General features: G+C 38.2%; 1 protein-coding gene across 1 annotated transcript; it reads left to right on the forward strand.

Annotated features, from left to right (window-relative positions):
- On the forward strand, positions 1-16,293 carry tp53i11b (tumor protein p53 inducible protein 11b). The gene is made up of 7 exons (XM_077710671.1): positions 1-161; positions 10,262-10,401; positions 12,084-12,142; positions 12,291-12,339; positions 12,609-12,705; positions 13,870-13,971; positions 14,245-16,293. The coding sequence occupies exons 2-7, from the start codon at positions 10,273-10,275 to the stop codon at positions 14,376-14,378; spliced, it is 570 nt and encodes a 189-aa protein (XP_077566797.1). The 5' UTR covers positions 1-161; positions 10,262-10,272; the 3' UTR covers positions 14,379-16,293.
- Positions 16,294-16,622: the final 329 nt, after the last annotated feature.

Consider the following 16,622-nt stretch of genomic DNA (forward strand, 5'->3'; position numbering starts at 1 on the left):
TTATTACGGTAAGCAGGAGCTCGTGGCTGGCGTTTTGTGTTTGTTGGGTGAAAGCTCAGAACGCGGCGATGATCCTCTTCAATGTGTGCGGGGCTCACTTCTTGCACTAAACCACTGGAGTCTTCTCTCAAGCAAACTCAGGACTCTTCTCTGCTCCATCTGTAAGTAACCGTACATCACTTCGCTCTGCAAAATGTTCATTTCCCATCAAATGTGAATGCATTTACGGTGATTTGAGGGATGTTTTTATGCGCGCGTGTGTGTGCGTGATCGCCTTGTTGTGACCGTTAGCTAAAAGAAGAAAAAAAGGTCAATTCACTCGCAAGATTGCTTAACTACTTTTTCAAAAATTTTGAAAATGTTTTTATTGATGTTTATTTGTTTTCCAGGTTGTAGTTGATGCCCCGTTGAAGTTTATATTCAAGTGTAGACAAAGTAAGATGTGGGCAGCCTTTCTTAAATCCAATTGTAGCTTTAACTCAGAAAACAAAACATGTCAAACACGAGTTATGTTTACATTCTTGTGAACTTTGTCCCACTAAATTGCTGTTTTAACGCGTTTGATCCCGACAGATCTTAAATCGGTGATATTTTAGCTTTGTTGACATCGCGAGACGTCTACTCCACTTGGAATGGGAGGGGTGTGCCGCCCCTCCCAGTCCAAATGGATTGGACGTCTATCGACGTCAATGGCATATCCTGAGAAAAAAAGGTTACAAAAGTTAGAACAGTAGGTGGCTGACTTGTTTGTGTGGTCAATATAAAAACATCTCATTTTAAAGCAAAGGCTGCTGTTCAAGCAAATTTAACCGTTTTTTCTTTTAAATTTGGTGGCATAGAATTTGAAAAAAAAACAGTATTTTCTGTCATTGATAAAATCTCAAAGATTTAAAAATTGTGCAGTGTTAGGATGTCCATGCTCGACAGCTGAGTTTACGTGGCATACAGTTTGAGCAATAGTCTTGACGTCACTTCAAACTTCATTCAAAATTGTTTTTATTGGGATTGTTTTTTTTTAGCAGATATTTGAAAAGGAGAGTAGAGGAGAGGCGGTGCGGTATGAGCAGCAGTCATGCACGATGCATAGTGAGAGGTTATGGTGCAATTCAGGTGTGTCATGACTTGTCCTCAAAGCCGTGAAGCAATGCAGCAATGCATTTGCATAACATCTTCATCACCTTTTGGTGTCGATCTGAAAAACTTGGCTCTTGGTGATTTTTTTCACGATATTGTCTTCAGGTGCTTTGTGCAATGAAGCCACAAATAACACATCCTCAAGTCCCAATTGTGGCTTGGGCAAAACGGACGCCAATCATTACATGTGGGAAGAATCATGCTGGCTTTTTTATATATCGTAGGACTGCAACTGCGTCGGTGTGGATGGAATACGGGGGAGTGAAACATACTGTTGCTTGGTTTGTACAGCATTTGTCACAAGTCATATTCTTTTCCCCCCAGTGAAAGCCTGTGAACGTTTTGGCTCTAATCACTACTGTATGTGATTGGGAATCAATAATTCATCCATGCTTTGCAGGTCGGCAGACTCTAATTGCCTCAAGTTCCAAAGGGGTGCTTTTCATCTGGAATTTACCTCTGTTCATTTGTCAATGTAACATAAGAATACCCTGTATGGCTGATGTTTCCCTAAAAACATGCAATATTTGATGCATTTGTTTTATAGTTTTAAGCAGGAGTACGGCTATCTCACTACTTACTATTACTATGACTATACTGGGAACTAGTTAATTCTCTCTTTTGTGTCAAAAAATCTTTGCTGTTGTGTGTAGAAGTTCATCCTGAAGTTGTCTTTGAAACCACAACTAGTGTTTTCCTTCATATTGGTTCATTAAGACTGCTTATATTTTTGTGTTAATTTAATTATCATATAAAATTTGAACAGGCATTCACATTTTTATGTGAAATGGTATTCAGCTTGAGAATTCCAGAAGCAATTCAGCAAAGAATTAAGCACTACCAAACTATGTATTGTAGATGATGTGTTATGTGTCTATGCATATTTAACTATGGCTCGAGGCATTTGCCCCAGGTTCTTTAGATATTTTTTCATTGGTAGCCGATACAGATGGTTACACTTTGCTTAATTTCCTCAGTGAATAACAACTTAAATTGAAAATGGAGGTCAATATAATAAAGCCTGTGCAATTAATCATAGGTTTATGGTTATTATGTTTGTATACTAATGAAGAGAACATTAAGAGCCAGGCAGATACTAATGATGTGGTAATCTTCCAATTGGTAGAGGGAAAAAAAGATCAAATCAATGTTTGCTTACAATCTCTGAAAAGTGCTTAAAACCCCTCACTGTTGAACCACATTTAAATGGACTTAAATGGTTGAGGCCTTGTCTGGTTTTGTTGGTTTATCGGTTAAATTGAAGCAGCTTTAAAAGTTGATCTGAACCTTTCTTAAAGGTCCACTGTCAAGCCAGCACAAGCCCCGTGTAGATAAGGGCATTCCATCTAAATAATACTGAGCACATATATAGATAGGTCTGCTGAAATAAAGATATCAATCATTACAAATATGTTATGAAGGACTGGGGACATTTAACAGGAAGGAAAATTTCATTTATTTTCTTGTTTAAAAACTAATACATTTCTCAATGCCCTCATTCTAAATATGCTGTTAAATTAAAATCAAGAATAATTTATTTGAGCTAGATTTTCTTTTAATGCAGGTGACTGCATTTTGCATTCCTTCCATTATTCATCTTCTGAGCCACTTATCCTCACAAGGATTGTTTCAACCCTCCTTGTTTCTGAATTTAGAAAAAAATCAAAAGCTCTGTTGCTTCCAAGACAAACAACCTGTAAAAGATTGCCTGTAAGTGGTAAAAGCTCATCAATTGATGTGTGAAGTGCTTGAATTAGTCTTTCTTGTATGGAACAATCAAAAGAGAAAAAACTCAGGAAGGAATCTTTTTTTTTCTTTTTTAGATACAAGCACCAGTTGTCTTTTTCGGGGGCTTCCAGTACAAAGCAACATTGCTTTGGATCCCATCAGAGTAATTGTTAGAATTGACACAAATTGTGTAGTTGGAGGGCATTGTGATCCACTGTATTTATAATCATGTCTGTTGGCTTACTTGCGTTTTGCCTGTGGGGATACCTTGAATGATACCATGTGGTTTATTTTCATCACAGCATCTTGCCACTCAATTCCCTACCGACAGGCAATAAAAGTTTGTTAACGATGGCTTACATAATGCCCCCCTTAGCAGATGTGCATGTTTACTTCCCGTGAACAAGATTAGCAAAGCTTAAAACCTGCTGCTTTCCATGACACTGGCAGTTTTATTACAACTGTAGGCTGCCAAAGTCATTAATTTGAAGCATGGGGAAGACATAAAATCATTTTACACATTGACAAAGAACCGTGGACAATATTGTACATATATAATTGAACATTTCATTTTTCAAGCAGCTGTCGGAAAAATCTCATTTCACATTTATTGTATAATCTTGCCTAAAATAGTTTTAATAAGAATGTAATTCACATCAAGATTTGTGGTCCTGATTTCCCCAGCTGCTGGTTCATTTCAAATGAACTGACCGAAAATTGATTCAACAAGTTTATTCCATCATATTTGATATTATGCTTGAGCAGAGAGTGCTGTTGGAATTTCCTATCTTCTCATCCAGTTGTTTCCTGTTTGGCAATCAGATCCAAAATGTCGCCACCCAAACAGTATTGCTCTTGTCTTGATTGGCAGTTGAAACTGTGGACACGACAGACATTATTAATATTTTGATATCTGCATTATCTCGCCACTTCATATTCCTCATGTACAATAGCTAAATTAAATAAAGTTCCCTCAAGGATGGTCAGGCAGTGGAAATTAGTTTGTTAGTTTCTTCTCTGGTAGATTGCTTTGAGAATCCATGTTTCTTTGTCTCTTGTGTTTTTGCACTGCGTCCATTGCGTTGCTCTTTTGTGATACAAAGAGAAAATCATTTTGAAAAATCTCGGCAAAAAAAACAAGTCCCTTGAACTACTGTCTAATGGGTTGCAGGCTGAACGTTGAAAATGGTTTGCTGTGTAACAATATGGGCTTGACGTTCTTATTATTTTCAGTGTGAAATGTGTTTGTAGTGCAAACGTCAGTCACATGCAGTATGCTTTGTACACATTAAATACATTAATTACTTTTTCTGTCAATTGAAATGTTAAAGTTGTTTTCTAGATTAGTCCATTTTCAGGAACTAACATAGGCAAATTATATGGTAATGCTGTTGTTTTCTATGGGTACACATACTGAATATCACAAGACTAGTTGCTGTAATATTGTAACATTTTGATAACAGCTTATTTCTTCCAAGCAGTTAGTGGAAGTTTTTTGTAAACAAGGTAGCTGAATCATGTGCTCTAATGTTTAAATTAGGTTATCTGATTAATTGTGCCTATATGATTAGAATTAAATTAATTCTGTACTGTCCAGTAAGGTTTAAGTAACCAAAAAACAACTGACAAGCTAAAGAAGTGTTGCCTGATTGAATGCTAACATTTTTTTTCATCAGTCAGCAGTCTCATGTCATCTCATTTTCTGAACCACTTTATCCTCCCTAGGGTCGCGGGGGATGCTGGAGCCTATTCCAGCTGACTTCGGGCCAGATGCAGGGGACACCCTGAATTGGTGGCCAGCCAATCGCAGCGCACAAGGAGACAAACAAGCATTCACGCTCACACTCGTACCTAGGGGCAATTTAGAGTGTCCAATCAGCCTAACTTGCATGTCTTTGGAATGTGGGAGGAAACCGGGGTACCCGGAGAAAACCCACACAGGCCTGGGGAGTACATACAAATTCCACATGGGTGGACCGACCTGGATTTGAAGCCACACTTGAACCCCACAATTATTCAGTTACTGTTAGACATTGTGATATATTTATAGTTTGCACATCTATACATCTTAATTAAAACACTCAGCAAGTCCCCAGGAATAGAACCGACTAATACATCCTGCCTGAAAATCCCCAAAATATATGAGATTGAGCAGTCGGCCACTGAAGTTTAATTGATTATTAAATGGATCAAAATCTCAGGCACTTTCTAGCTGAGGTAATTCATTCAACAAATTGGTCTAGGAGACAAATGCAACCTTTCCCGTGATTAGAGACCAAGTTCCTCATGCATGAATATTAGAGATACTCTGTAGGAAATGATTTGCCGCTAGCTAAGGTTTTGTCCCTCATTTGTTGCTGTGTAAACTCTACTGAACCCTCATGGCATTTTGGGAACTTGGTAAAAACCTGATTAGCAAGCTCTATGGCGCACATTTACCAAGTGGCAGCCTTGGAGCTTTGACATTATCTCAGCATGTGCAGGTGTGTGAATAATGCATATCATGGCAAAAATCAAAGGCACATGGGAAATTTATTTAGAGCCCTTTATTCTGAAGAAGTTTAAGATTTACTAGATTTTATGATGGACTATATAAGGCCTTATCAGTAATAGTGTATACCCTGATAATACAATTAGGTAGGGAACCCTTAGATACCCACTGTTTGAGTCATTTCAGCCCCAAACAGTTTTTTTATCCTTATCAAAAGGGTCAAGAGTCTGAAAAAACAGCTTGTATTTCAAAGCCCGCTTTTAATACTGTATTTAAGCAGTCTCCAGCGCAAAGAAAATTATGCACATTATAATGAAAGTAGCTCAATGTTCATTTGAATAAAAAGCTGGCGCCTTCATTATGTCTTGTTTCATATAAAAGAAAGAAACATGCTTGCTCATTGAAAACATATATTTACATACATTATACAGTATATTTTCGTGATTTTTGCCTCTCCTTTGAGACGGTGGGCACCAGCCAGCCATATAGATGGCAGATCGTTAAGTAATGAGAAATTTAGAAATTTCACAAGCAGTTTGACGAATGCAGTGATTCGACAAACTGAATTGTTTTCATTTGAAACCCAGTAGCAGAATCTTTATGATCTATTCTATATATCTAAAATTGGAAAATAATTTTTGAAATAATTGCACATTTTAAGTTTGAATGGAAATTTGAAGAATGATGCTTAGATTACCTGATTGGGTTGCAGGAGAAACCAAATCTCTTGTAAGTATCTTGAAAAACCGAGTTTAGCTGATTGTTTACATTCTTATCTTGATTGTTTTTGGGCCATTTGCTTTTCCCAAGCAAGATGAGGACATTTCAAAGACAATTTGTTAGATCTCCTTGACCAGAGTGAATTGAATTCTTTTCCATGGCACCAAATGATTCGGCACAAGTATGAAACATTTCTCATTAGTATGTTTATCTGTTTATGCAGCCATTTCAAAAAGACCAATGTAGAGTTTTTGGATGATTTTTTTCTAAAGTTATGCACTTCAATGCCAGTTCAAATGCTTTGGGTGTCCATCAATGTCATAGGCAGCAAATTAGTTCAAACGCAAATATTGGTATGGATTTGTTTTTCCTGACACAGGAACCCGTTTGTAGTCGTGTCATGGAAGGGAATAATGATCGAAGGGTCTCAAATAGAATAGCAACCACCAGATGTGTAAATTTGGCTATGTTTGTGGCTGCAGCCAGACAAATGCAAGCAGTGAGAAAGGTGTGTTGTCTTCTCACTGATAAGTGGCAATTGATTTTGGTGACAGTTGAGCAATTGCTGGAATAATTACTGGCTGGTTAGACATTACTTTTGCATTTGTGCATCTTCATATGCTAATTCACAATTAAGCATCCTTTTCATTTCAAGCATCTCAAAGACTGCTGATTGCTTGTCAATAAACACAGTGTAAAAACTGCAATAGGTGCAATTGCTGTTTTTCCTAATCCTAAATTAGGTAGCTTTAAGTACTACTGACTCGACTCAAAATCCTGTTGGAGGTTAATTTTAAACACTGTTTACAAAGATTTTTGTGTGAATTCTTGTCAGGATTAAATGGCGCATACCCACCCCTGGCTACTATAAAACCCTTCAATTTTCTGAAAAATGTGACAACATTTGGGAGGAAATGGATTGGATTTGAAAAGATCCCGTCTTTGACCTTTGCCAAGCCATAAAATTCGTGTAGGGACATTATTTCTGACGCAGATTGGGCCATGAAATGAATTTGCCACGTCATTCAGCGAGGCTCCTTAGCAACCAGGTTGCCTAATCAAGTAAGACTACCTTCTTGGTTATAATATAGTTTTGTGAATGGAGCAATGTGAATATTTTCTTCAAAGTCCAGAAATCAGGGTCACCGGGGTGCTGGAGCCTATCCCAGCTGACTCCAGGCCAGAGGCAGGGGACATGCTGAATCGGTGGCCAGCCAATCGCAGGGCACAAGGATTCGAACAACCATTCAGGTTCACACTCGTACCTAGGGGCAATTTAGAGTGTCCAATCAGCCTAACGTGCATGCCATTGGAATATGGGAAGCAACCGGAGTACCCGGCAAAAACCCACACAGGCCTGAGGAGAACATGCAAACTCCACATAGGTGGACCAACCTGGACTTGAAATGGGCTGCCATATCACATGTATGTATGTATGTATGTATGTATGTATGTATGTATGAATCACTATTATAAGACATTCCATTGTCATTACCTTTCCAAAATTCCAAATTACTAAGTCAGAGCTCCTTGTATTATTAACTGATGAGGTTGAGTAGCTGCGGGGATAGGAAGAGCTGACTGCTCTCAGAAGAGTTAACGGCTTTAATTTTTTTTTCTTCCTCCTTGTTGATGGTTGATTAGGGGATTAGTTTTTGCATAGACCCATTGTGTTTTATAGACTACTGTTTTGAACAATAAGGTTTGTCCATTTTATTACTCCTCAAGTCTTGTATTCTTCGCAGTCGGTACGTCCATAAATGTGTCTTATTTTTGGAAATGGGGAGACAACAGGGTAGTTTGTCTTCTTATTTTAAGAAACACATTTCTTGTTGTTCACACCTACACACTGCCTGGTGTTCTTTTTTTCACCATATATCATGTCACTTCCAATGGATTCCTGGCGAGTTCACACATTTCCCACACTTCTTCCTATTTTAGCCATTTTGTCATCTCACCAACAGATGCTCTGCTGTCAAATCAAGCAAAAGAATGAAGACCTTGATGTCTCTTGTACACATCTTGGCCCAATAGTGTATTGGCTGTGAAATTGTATCTATTGTGGTTGTTGCTTTGAATTGCAGGCAAACATTCTCAATGCCTCCCTGTGCACAGAAAGAGGATTCAATGTTGCCAGTGTTGATCCATGCTGACTGGGAAAGTGAAAGGCTGGCATACACAATAACCTAATCGCCTCTTAATCAGAAACTTGCAGTCATTCACACTCACTCCTCCTATGAGAATGCAATTATCCTCTTACAAAGCCATCCTATTTCTATTTCATCAGCCCATGCCAACAGTTTGCTTTCTGTCGCAGTGTCTGCAACCTCTTTGACAAGAATGTGTAACCTTCTATATTTAAAACTACTTCTAAAGAGGACATTAAGAGTACAGTAATACCTCGATTATCGCAGTTGATGTGGACTGGACATGGTGGTGATAATCAAAAAACTGCCAAGTAGGGTCGCCCCTATTTAAAATAAATAAATGAATGAAAAGTAAAAACAAATTTCAGTGGTGAGTCCTAGTAGCAAGAGTGGCTTTTATGAACTTAAACAAAATAATCAAAAAATAAAAATGAAATGGCAAAGTATTACTGTACAGGCTGAAAAGTGACTTGGTTCCCTAATTTTATTGCCTCCATTTATGTTGACTGACCTTTATGAGTGCCTAATCTTTTGTTCATAGTATATTTTGAAATGTCCTCAATGATATCAAGATTAACGCTATGAAATCATCAATGGCTTTCAGTATAGACCTCATCAACAATGCTAGTTGTAATCATGACCTGTGTTTCCTATGAGAAGTTGATTGGTCCTTCGGCAGTTGCTAGGCAACTGCATCAGTGCAAGTCAAGAAGCAGTATTAAGGAAATTCATGCAGGGGTATTTGAGCATATAGAAGAATGTGTAGTTTGATTTTACTCATCTTATCCTTATGTTTTTCAGCAAGAGGCAAAAGGTGTCAAACTTGTATTTTATGTATTGACACAATTAAATGAGCGTTTATTCACCTAGTATTTTATGTGCATGTATGTTACTACATATAGATATCACTGGCGTGGATAATCGATCCACCTAGGTGCTTAACTGGGTTTGGGTCGCAGAAGCAGTATCTTTTTAAAGGGTACACTCAAACTATCTCTTCGCAAATATTTTGGTTGTTTGCTTGTCTCTTTCCAGTGTGTCCTGGGTGTTCTGCAGGACAGTCTTCCAGTGGGATATGCTTGTAAAACCTCAGTAGTTTCTGTAAGCAAAAGAAATTGACATTTGGTTTTGCTCACCACGAGCAAAGGTCTCAGTTTGTCATGTTTAGCATGGATTGCTTATCCATAGAAGGGTTGTTCAGTAATTGTGACTCTTAATCTCCCTCCGAGATTTGTCCCTGTGGAGCAACCATTGAATTCTTGTCATGCTGTTCTATTGAGCATGCATGCCTAGTGGAGGTAAAGATTGAGGCATTGATCAAGTCACTTGTTTTGACTATTTGTCCAAGTTGTGTCCCCAGTTATTTGTCATTAGTGCTAATTAGTTGGCTTTCTGGAGTGTGCTTGTAACAGGTTCTACTTGTATACAGTGACAAATCTATGAAAATGTAAGCATCTGAAACCTTTGGTGCTGACTAGAGATTTGCCTGTGCAAAGAAAGATGCAAACTTGACTGCTCAGGGAAACAGATGAGGCAAATTTATTTAATTATTCTGCATAATTAGGATTTCATCTGTCAAAGCGCCGTCATGTCAACAGATTGTGCATGATCTGTTTGTGTAAACACACAATTTGGTGTTGCTGTTTGGGATATTGGATGATCACAATCTCAGTAGATCACGCACATACACTCAACCACTGCGTGTGTAATGTTTGTCAGAATGAACATGTAAAGGAAATAAGCTTTTTTTGTTTATAGATATACAAAACATTTTGAAAGTTGAGATTATGCCACCTAGTTTTTAGTATTAGGTACACATTAATGGAATTGCAGACTTTTTTTGATAACAAAAATAGGTATAGTTTTTTTTTATATGTATGTGTTATCAAAAATAGCTGATATTATATATCTTGCATTGCAACATTTATAATTTCTCGCTGCGCTTAGGCAAATGTTTTTTTGCATCTTTTCCCTTTGGGTAGACTACAAATAAATGTCTCCCTAAAATGGTTTCATGCACGATTCTATTTTTCCTCCCCAGGCATTTGGATCATGGCTTCAAAACCCCACGCCCCTCTGATGAAGAAGCACAGTCAGACAGATTTGATAAGCCGCCTGAAAAGCCGAAAAATTCTCGGAGTTGGAGGTGAAGATGATGATGGGGAAGTTCACCGATCAAAGGTCAGGTTTATTTACGGTCCTTGGTTTCAGTAAAGGAAAACCGTAGCTGGTGATTAGAATTGTAAAACACAATTAGTTGTCATCTGAATTGATCTTTTTTAAGCAATCCTTATACAACACACAGCCTGAGCCAATTCTTCCAAAAATATACTTTGTTTATTACATGTATTTAAAGTGTTCTTTTGTTCAAATGCCAGACTTCTTTGGAAGATAGGTGATTGGAATACTTTGCATTCTGTTAAAGCTTTCACATATTACAGCACATGCGCACAAGGACCATGATGCATATAAAAAACATTCATTCGTACACAATGACCATGTTGTTTTCTACAGTGATTCAGGAAGCCAGTCGTAAAATTTTGTGGAATGATGAAAACAGCACGAGGAGTTGTTAATATTTGACAATCTGTTGTAATTTACCTAGTCTGACGGTCAATGTTACAAAGGGACTTGATTGCGTATTTAGTAATCCAGCTCGAGTCAATAAGCCTTTTCGGGTTCATGTGCATAGTCTGTTAATTCCCTGTTTAAATCAGATACTCAGCCTGGTTTGGAATTTTAATCGTGTGGTAGCAAAGAGAAATGTTGAAGTTATTTCCTTGCCATGGCTTGCTTGAGATAAGGAAACAACTGAAACCTTTTGGCATTGTAAACAAAGGAGGGACATGCTTCTGTAGTGTCTCACTCGGTGTGTCTTCCTGTGGAGATGGAAATGCTATTTTCATTATTAATACACCTGTGGAGTTATTGAATATAATTCGTAAAGGTTTAGTTGGAAGCCTCTGAATAAATACAATAGTCACTCCTTCAATTTGTCTGACGATACAAAGTGAGGCACTTGAAAATGCTTTATGAATCGTCAAAATCCAGAGCAGCCTAATATGCAAAAGCAGAGCCTGGTGGTTCGATTTATATCATTTTTTTCCCTTGAAATTTAGGCCAGTCATATCGCTTTTGGTAAATGGCTTCGTCGAGCAGAAAACGACTTTGTGACTGATAGTAATTTTCTCGTGGGCACTGCTATCTAGAAAGTGATTTATCTTTTTTTGCTTTGCTTCATTTCACGCGCCAGTATTTTTCGTTATTTTTTATTTTTTTTATTTCCCCCAATGTTGCTCATCTGACCAAACCACAATACCCATTTAGAGCGATAAGAAATGGCTGTTGAGTTTCAACACTTTGGGCAAAATACTTTGGCCTCACAGCCAATCAAGCTCAATGCTCACTGTTTGTGCCAGAGGAGTTGATTCAAGCACAGTATGCATGTTGTTTTTTTCTTATTGCAACTTTATGGTAAGTTTAACCACTTTTTTTTCTGATCGGCAGAGCAGTAATTACAACAGCAATGATGAAGAAAAGCATCTAAACCTTGCAAAGTTTTATCTTGCCAAGCAAACTTAATCTAAATTATTGACCACACATTTGTTGTCAAACATGTTTATTTGTGCCAGAAGCAATATAAAATATCTACTTTAAGAGACACGACTTGACAAAATAATCGTGTTCTTTCGCTCTCTGCAAATATTTTTGTTTGTTTTTAAATGTTTCATAATTGCCTTTTAATTTGTCAGCCCTGCAATATCATCCAGTTTGAAAATCTGTAAAAAAAACATCACTAATCACTTTATCTTACTCAGTTTATATATTGTCATAACTTGCTTCCTTCCCGTGTTGACTTCTAGATCAGTCAGATGCTGGGAAACGAGATGAAGTTTGCCGTTCGTGAGCCAATCGGATTGAGGTGAGATTTTAGCTCCTCAGTTACTCAGCGCAACTGTTAACACAGCGCTCACTGCTTCACACCCAGTGAAGTTCAAGATGTGTCAAATCTCTTAAAAAACAAATCCGGGTCTTTGTAAAGCCATGTATAAAGTTCTGTCTCTTTTTAGGATGTGGTTGCTAACATCAGCAGTGGGTTTTACAGTCATTGCCATATTGGTAGGTGTTGCAGATATTATCAACCTAATGTCCTTCAATCATTGTCATTTATATTTACAGTATGAATGAAATGGCCGTATTTGTCTGCCTTCTTGCCTCCTCGTTCAATGTATTGGGTGTTAAGGAGTTCCCAGTGTGTATAACTCACAAATGGGACACAGTGGCTGTATTTTGAAGGCTCATTTTAGGAATATTGTGGGAGGGGGAAATGGGGTACAATGTAGCTGTGTTGTAATAGTGGCATTTGTGATGTTCTTTTCCCCACACAGGCCTTGGTGTTTCCCAACCATCTGTATGAGGTTGTTTTTGAGGAGGAGTTATCAACACCCAGCCTCTCTGTTCGTCTTTACGGAGGAGCACTACTCAGTGGGTATTGGTTGTAACATGCATAGAACATTAAGGCTCATTTTACCTCTCAGCAGCCATATGAATAACATGGAGAAAATATATAGATTTTATTGCTTAATGGTTTACATGTGTCATAGACAGCTTCATTCAAGCATTCCAGTTCAGTTGACTGCAAAATCCTTGAGAGGCTAATAGGCTGGGATTTAAATATTTTCCCTCTAATTTCACCCATTGCGTCTTGAGTTTATTAGGGGATCAAAATCTGCAAGGTAGTTTTCAAATATGACTTCTGCATCTTTATGCATCACAATGACTTATGTTTTAGGGTAGAACTTCAGTTCTTTTATTGTGCCAAGACTTGAAAACTAAAACAATTAGTAGTTGAAGTTACAATTTTGATTGAAATGAATAGAAATAGAAGTAATTCCTCCAAGCTATGTTGTTTTCCAGTGGTGTGTAATACATGTGGGTGTAAAGTAACTTAAACATAAATTAATTGACAATAGATAGCTTGTTTCTACAGTAACAGGCTTCTACCGCCTATCATTTAAGATCTGTTTTCTTAAAACGTGACTCCTTAAGAGTACAGTTCCATTTAACTGCACCCACCATCCCACAAAAAAAACCTTCAAGAATAGAGCCCATGCTCCCTAACGTTAAAGATGACAGTGTAGAACATATGACTGAATCAGCTAACATGGGCAAAAAAAGGCTTTCTTTTCTTTTCCTGTGTTGAATGTCAAAAGGGCTTTGGGGCTTTATCAAAGGGCAGGGAAGAATGATTTCTTTGTGACAAGAAGCAACAAAGAACTTGGTTGATGGACAGGGTCTCATCATCTAAGCAGTCACAATCTGGCAGGGATACAATACGGTACATTAGCCCCTTCCCGCCTTATGGCAAACCCGCTTCAACAGCCATACTGCCGTGTCTGTGGGAATGACATGCAGGGAAATTGATTGGAAGAATGGTAGGGAACATGAAATGGAACACTAGCTTTTATCAAAATCAATAAGTAAAAACATTTTTAACTGAATCAAGCAGCCATTTATATCCCTATGTCACCCTTTACAAAAGGTTGTAACTGCAGAAATTCATGCCTTTGCATTCATTGTCATTCAATTCATTGTGTTTTGTATGTTTATTCTATTACTCCTTATTATTCCGATAACCTCTGTTTGTAGGCTTGGCCCTCATCATTTGGAATGGCCTCTACACCGCAGAGAAGATTGTCATCCAGTGGACTCTGCTGAGTGAAGCTTGCTATTTTGCAGTGCAGTTTCTCGGTATTTAAAACTCGCTATATATAGTATTCATTTTACAATTCCAGTTGTTTTCATTCAATAATTAGTAGAAGCGTTTTTTTTTTAAAATCTCAGTGCAGTTCTTAGTACCAATCACCTTCACGTGCAGAGCCTGCCTCCTAGTGTTCACTACATCAAGTTACACAAACTTTCTCTCACACTCACTCAGTTATGGCTGTTATAGCCGAAACCAATTTTAATTTCAGGTCTCCATTCTTTTTTTCAGATGATCATGTGATTCTTTTGTGGTTTCAGTGACTTCCATCACCTTAATTGAGATTGGCATCCTACCCAATACTGCCATACTGCTGCTTCTCAGCAGAGTGCTCTTTCTGGTGGTCACCATGGCATACTACTACCACCTGGGTCGCAAGCCAAAGAAGATCTAAGCTGACACACAAACTCCAGGGGGTGGCACAGATCACAAAAAGATGCTTACAAGGTTTGGATGATGATTTGAAATGGAATTGAGAGGAGTGTTGTCCTTTGCCACTACTCCATCCTTTGCAGGGACCTATCTTAAGTGTTACCCCCAAATATTCAACAAATGAGCACATTATAGACTTAGTACGGACAAATAAACACATAGAAGCGAATAAGGTCAACAGGAATTGCCCCCGATTGCTTGTTAGTTTAAAAAGAGAAGCACTATTGCGTTGCATTGTAATGTAGTTGCCTTGTTTAGAATCAGTTTTACAGAGTTGTACAGAGCAGCCATCGTGAGAATGTGTATGGCTACTATTATTTTTATGAGAAGGTGGATTTGGATAGTTCCTCATCACCGCACGTGAAGATTAAGTTATGCAGATTTTGTTGTTCTGCTTTTTCACACTGTTTGTATGTGCTAAAGCACTTCTGCATTAAGACTGTTCACTGGAAATTAACAGTAATGAATTGCATTTTAATTGAAAGCTCAACTTTGTTATTAACGCAATTTTGCCAAAGTAAAATGTGTACAGTGTCTTTACAAAAGTGATAATCATTGTCAACATGTAAAGCAGGATAAGCATGGAACAGTTGGCCGTTAGTGTTGAGCTGGCATCTAAGTGGTCCACAAAACCACAATGGTTTCTCGTGAGGGTTGTAGGAGCACGACTTTTATATAACGGCATACCCATAGCCCAGCCTTAACAACTATTTAAAACAATCAGCAACACTCTATCTAGGTCCTTACCGGGTATATATGTAAATAGAAGAACATGTGCTGGTGGTGTCAAGCGGACGTGGAACTCTTTCAGTATTAGCTAATGCTAAGATTTCTCTCAAATTTCATTTTGTACCAGTTTTAGGCAACTCTTGTATGTGGATGTCATGCATGTAATAATTCAGCCGTGCAGAAATAGCTGGTAGTGTAGCAACCAGGCAACCAAATGAAGACGTGGTCACATTGGTGGATATGTACGTCTATATAGGACTTGGTATGCTTGGGGGTGACGGAAAGCTTTTGTGTAACGTCACAGTTGCTTGGCAATCTTACTCTTCCTCCAAAACCTTTCCTACAGTTCTTCTTCTACCTCCCATCATTCGAATTCAGTCAAGCTTTTTATTTAGAGCTTTTACCGTTCACCATCTTCAGCTTGAGCGTAGGGAAATTCTAAAATAAAGCCAAGTGAAAACAAAACTTAAATCGATTCATACACATACAGAGAAGCCTCCAGGTGGTCCAGCAGTCCCACCCCAGATGGGAGTAGTCCTGAGGTCAGAGTGATTGCGGGTTTGCATTTGCAAGTCCAGTATTGAGCACACATGTGCTTTGACTTGGGTGAGTCTTAACTCCCAACTAGGAAATCCTGCACGTGGGTGAGGTCTCTTGAATTCGTAAAGTAGTAATTATCTTTTACCAAGGTTTAATTAAATACTGCTCTCTCCGGTCGGTGACAGTGTTACTCTCTCTTTACTAGCATGCTGATTAAGGGGTTCAAAAGGGAATAAAGTCAGTTAATTTCCACCTCCAATCGTCAGACTTTGCATTTTCAAAGGTTTGCAATGTGTATGATCTTAGAGCCGATGGGCCTTTACGCGCAAAGAGAAAGCAGCTAACAAAGAGGCTGTTCTGTCCTCATAGTTCACAGTCATTAAGTCACAAAGAGGAAGAGAAAAATTGGCTTGTTTATTTGTGTTGGGTTCAAGATCAAGAGTAGTTTTTTTTTCAATATGATAAATTTTGAAAACTAGACTTGTGTTTTGAATAGCATACTGGGGCCAATATGTTTCAACTTGTAGCATTTTGTTTCTGTATAGACCGTTTGTGCATCTTGTACCTCAAATCGAATTGTTGGTTTGAAATAAAGTATCTTTGTTTAAGGGTTATTGTTTCTTTGTACACCTAAGTCAAAATCTCACATTGACCTCACATACATGGGATGGGTGTGCGTGGGTTGATATGATACTATGGGTATTATTTGTGGCCTCATTTTTGCTTGGCAATGGACAACAGTGGGTTAACCCTTTTAGAGGACATGTTTAACGCATTGTCTGCCATTGACAGCACTAAAGGTCCAAGTCATTTTCGGGGTTCTCAATTTATGATACTTGTTTGAAGTAAGGTTGTGTGTGTGCGCAAGATTCATCCTGAATGTGTGTTGAGGACCGTTTTTTCACTGCGAAGTGTGGCTTTGAAAGATTATTCAGAT

The sequence above is a fragment of the Stigmatopora nigra genome, chromosome 2, assembly GCF_051989575.1.
Source record: "Stigmatopora nigra isolate UIUO_SnigA chromosome 2, RoL_Snig_1.1, whole genome shotgun sequence".
Classification (NCBI taxonomy): domain Eukaryota; kingdom Metazoa; phylum Chordata; class Actinopteri; order Syngnathiformes; family Syngnathidae; genus Stigmatopora; species Stigmatopora nigra.

Coding starts and splice junctions, on each gene's coding strand:
- tp53i11b (XM_077710671.1), top strand. CDS start 10,273: ATGGCTTCAAAACCCCACGCCCCTCTGATGAAGAAGCACAGTCAGACA. Junction 12,706..13,869: donor TTACGGAGGAGCACTACTCA/GTGGGTATTGGT, acceptor CTCTGTTTGTAG/GCTTGGCCCTCATCATTTGG. Junction 13,972..14,244: donor TTTTGCAGTGCAGTTTCTCG/GTATTTAAAACT, acceptor TTGTGGTTTCAG/TGACTTCCATCACCTTAATT.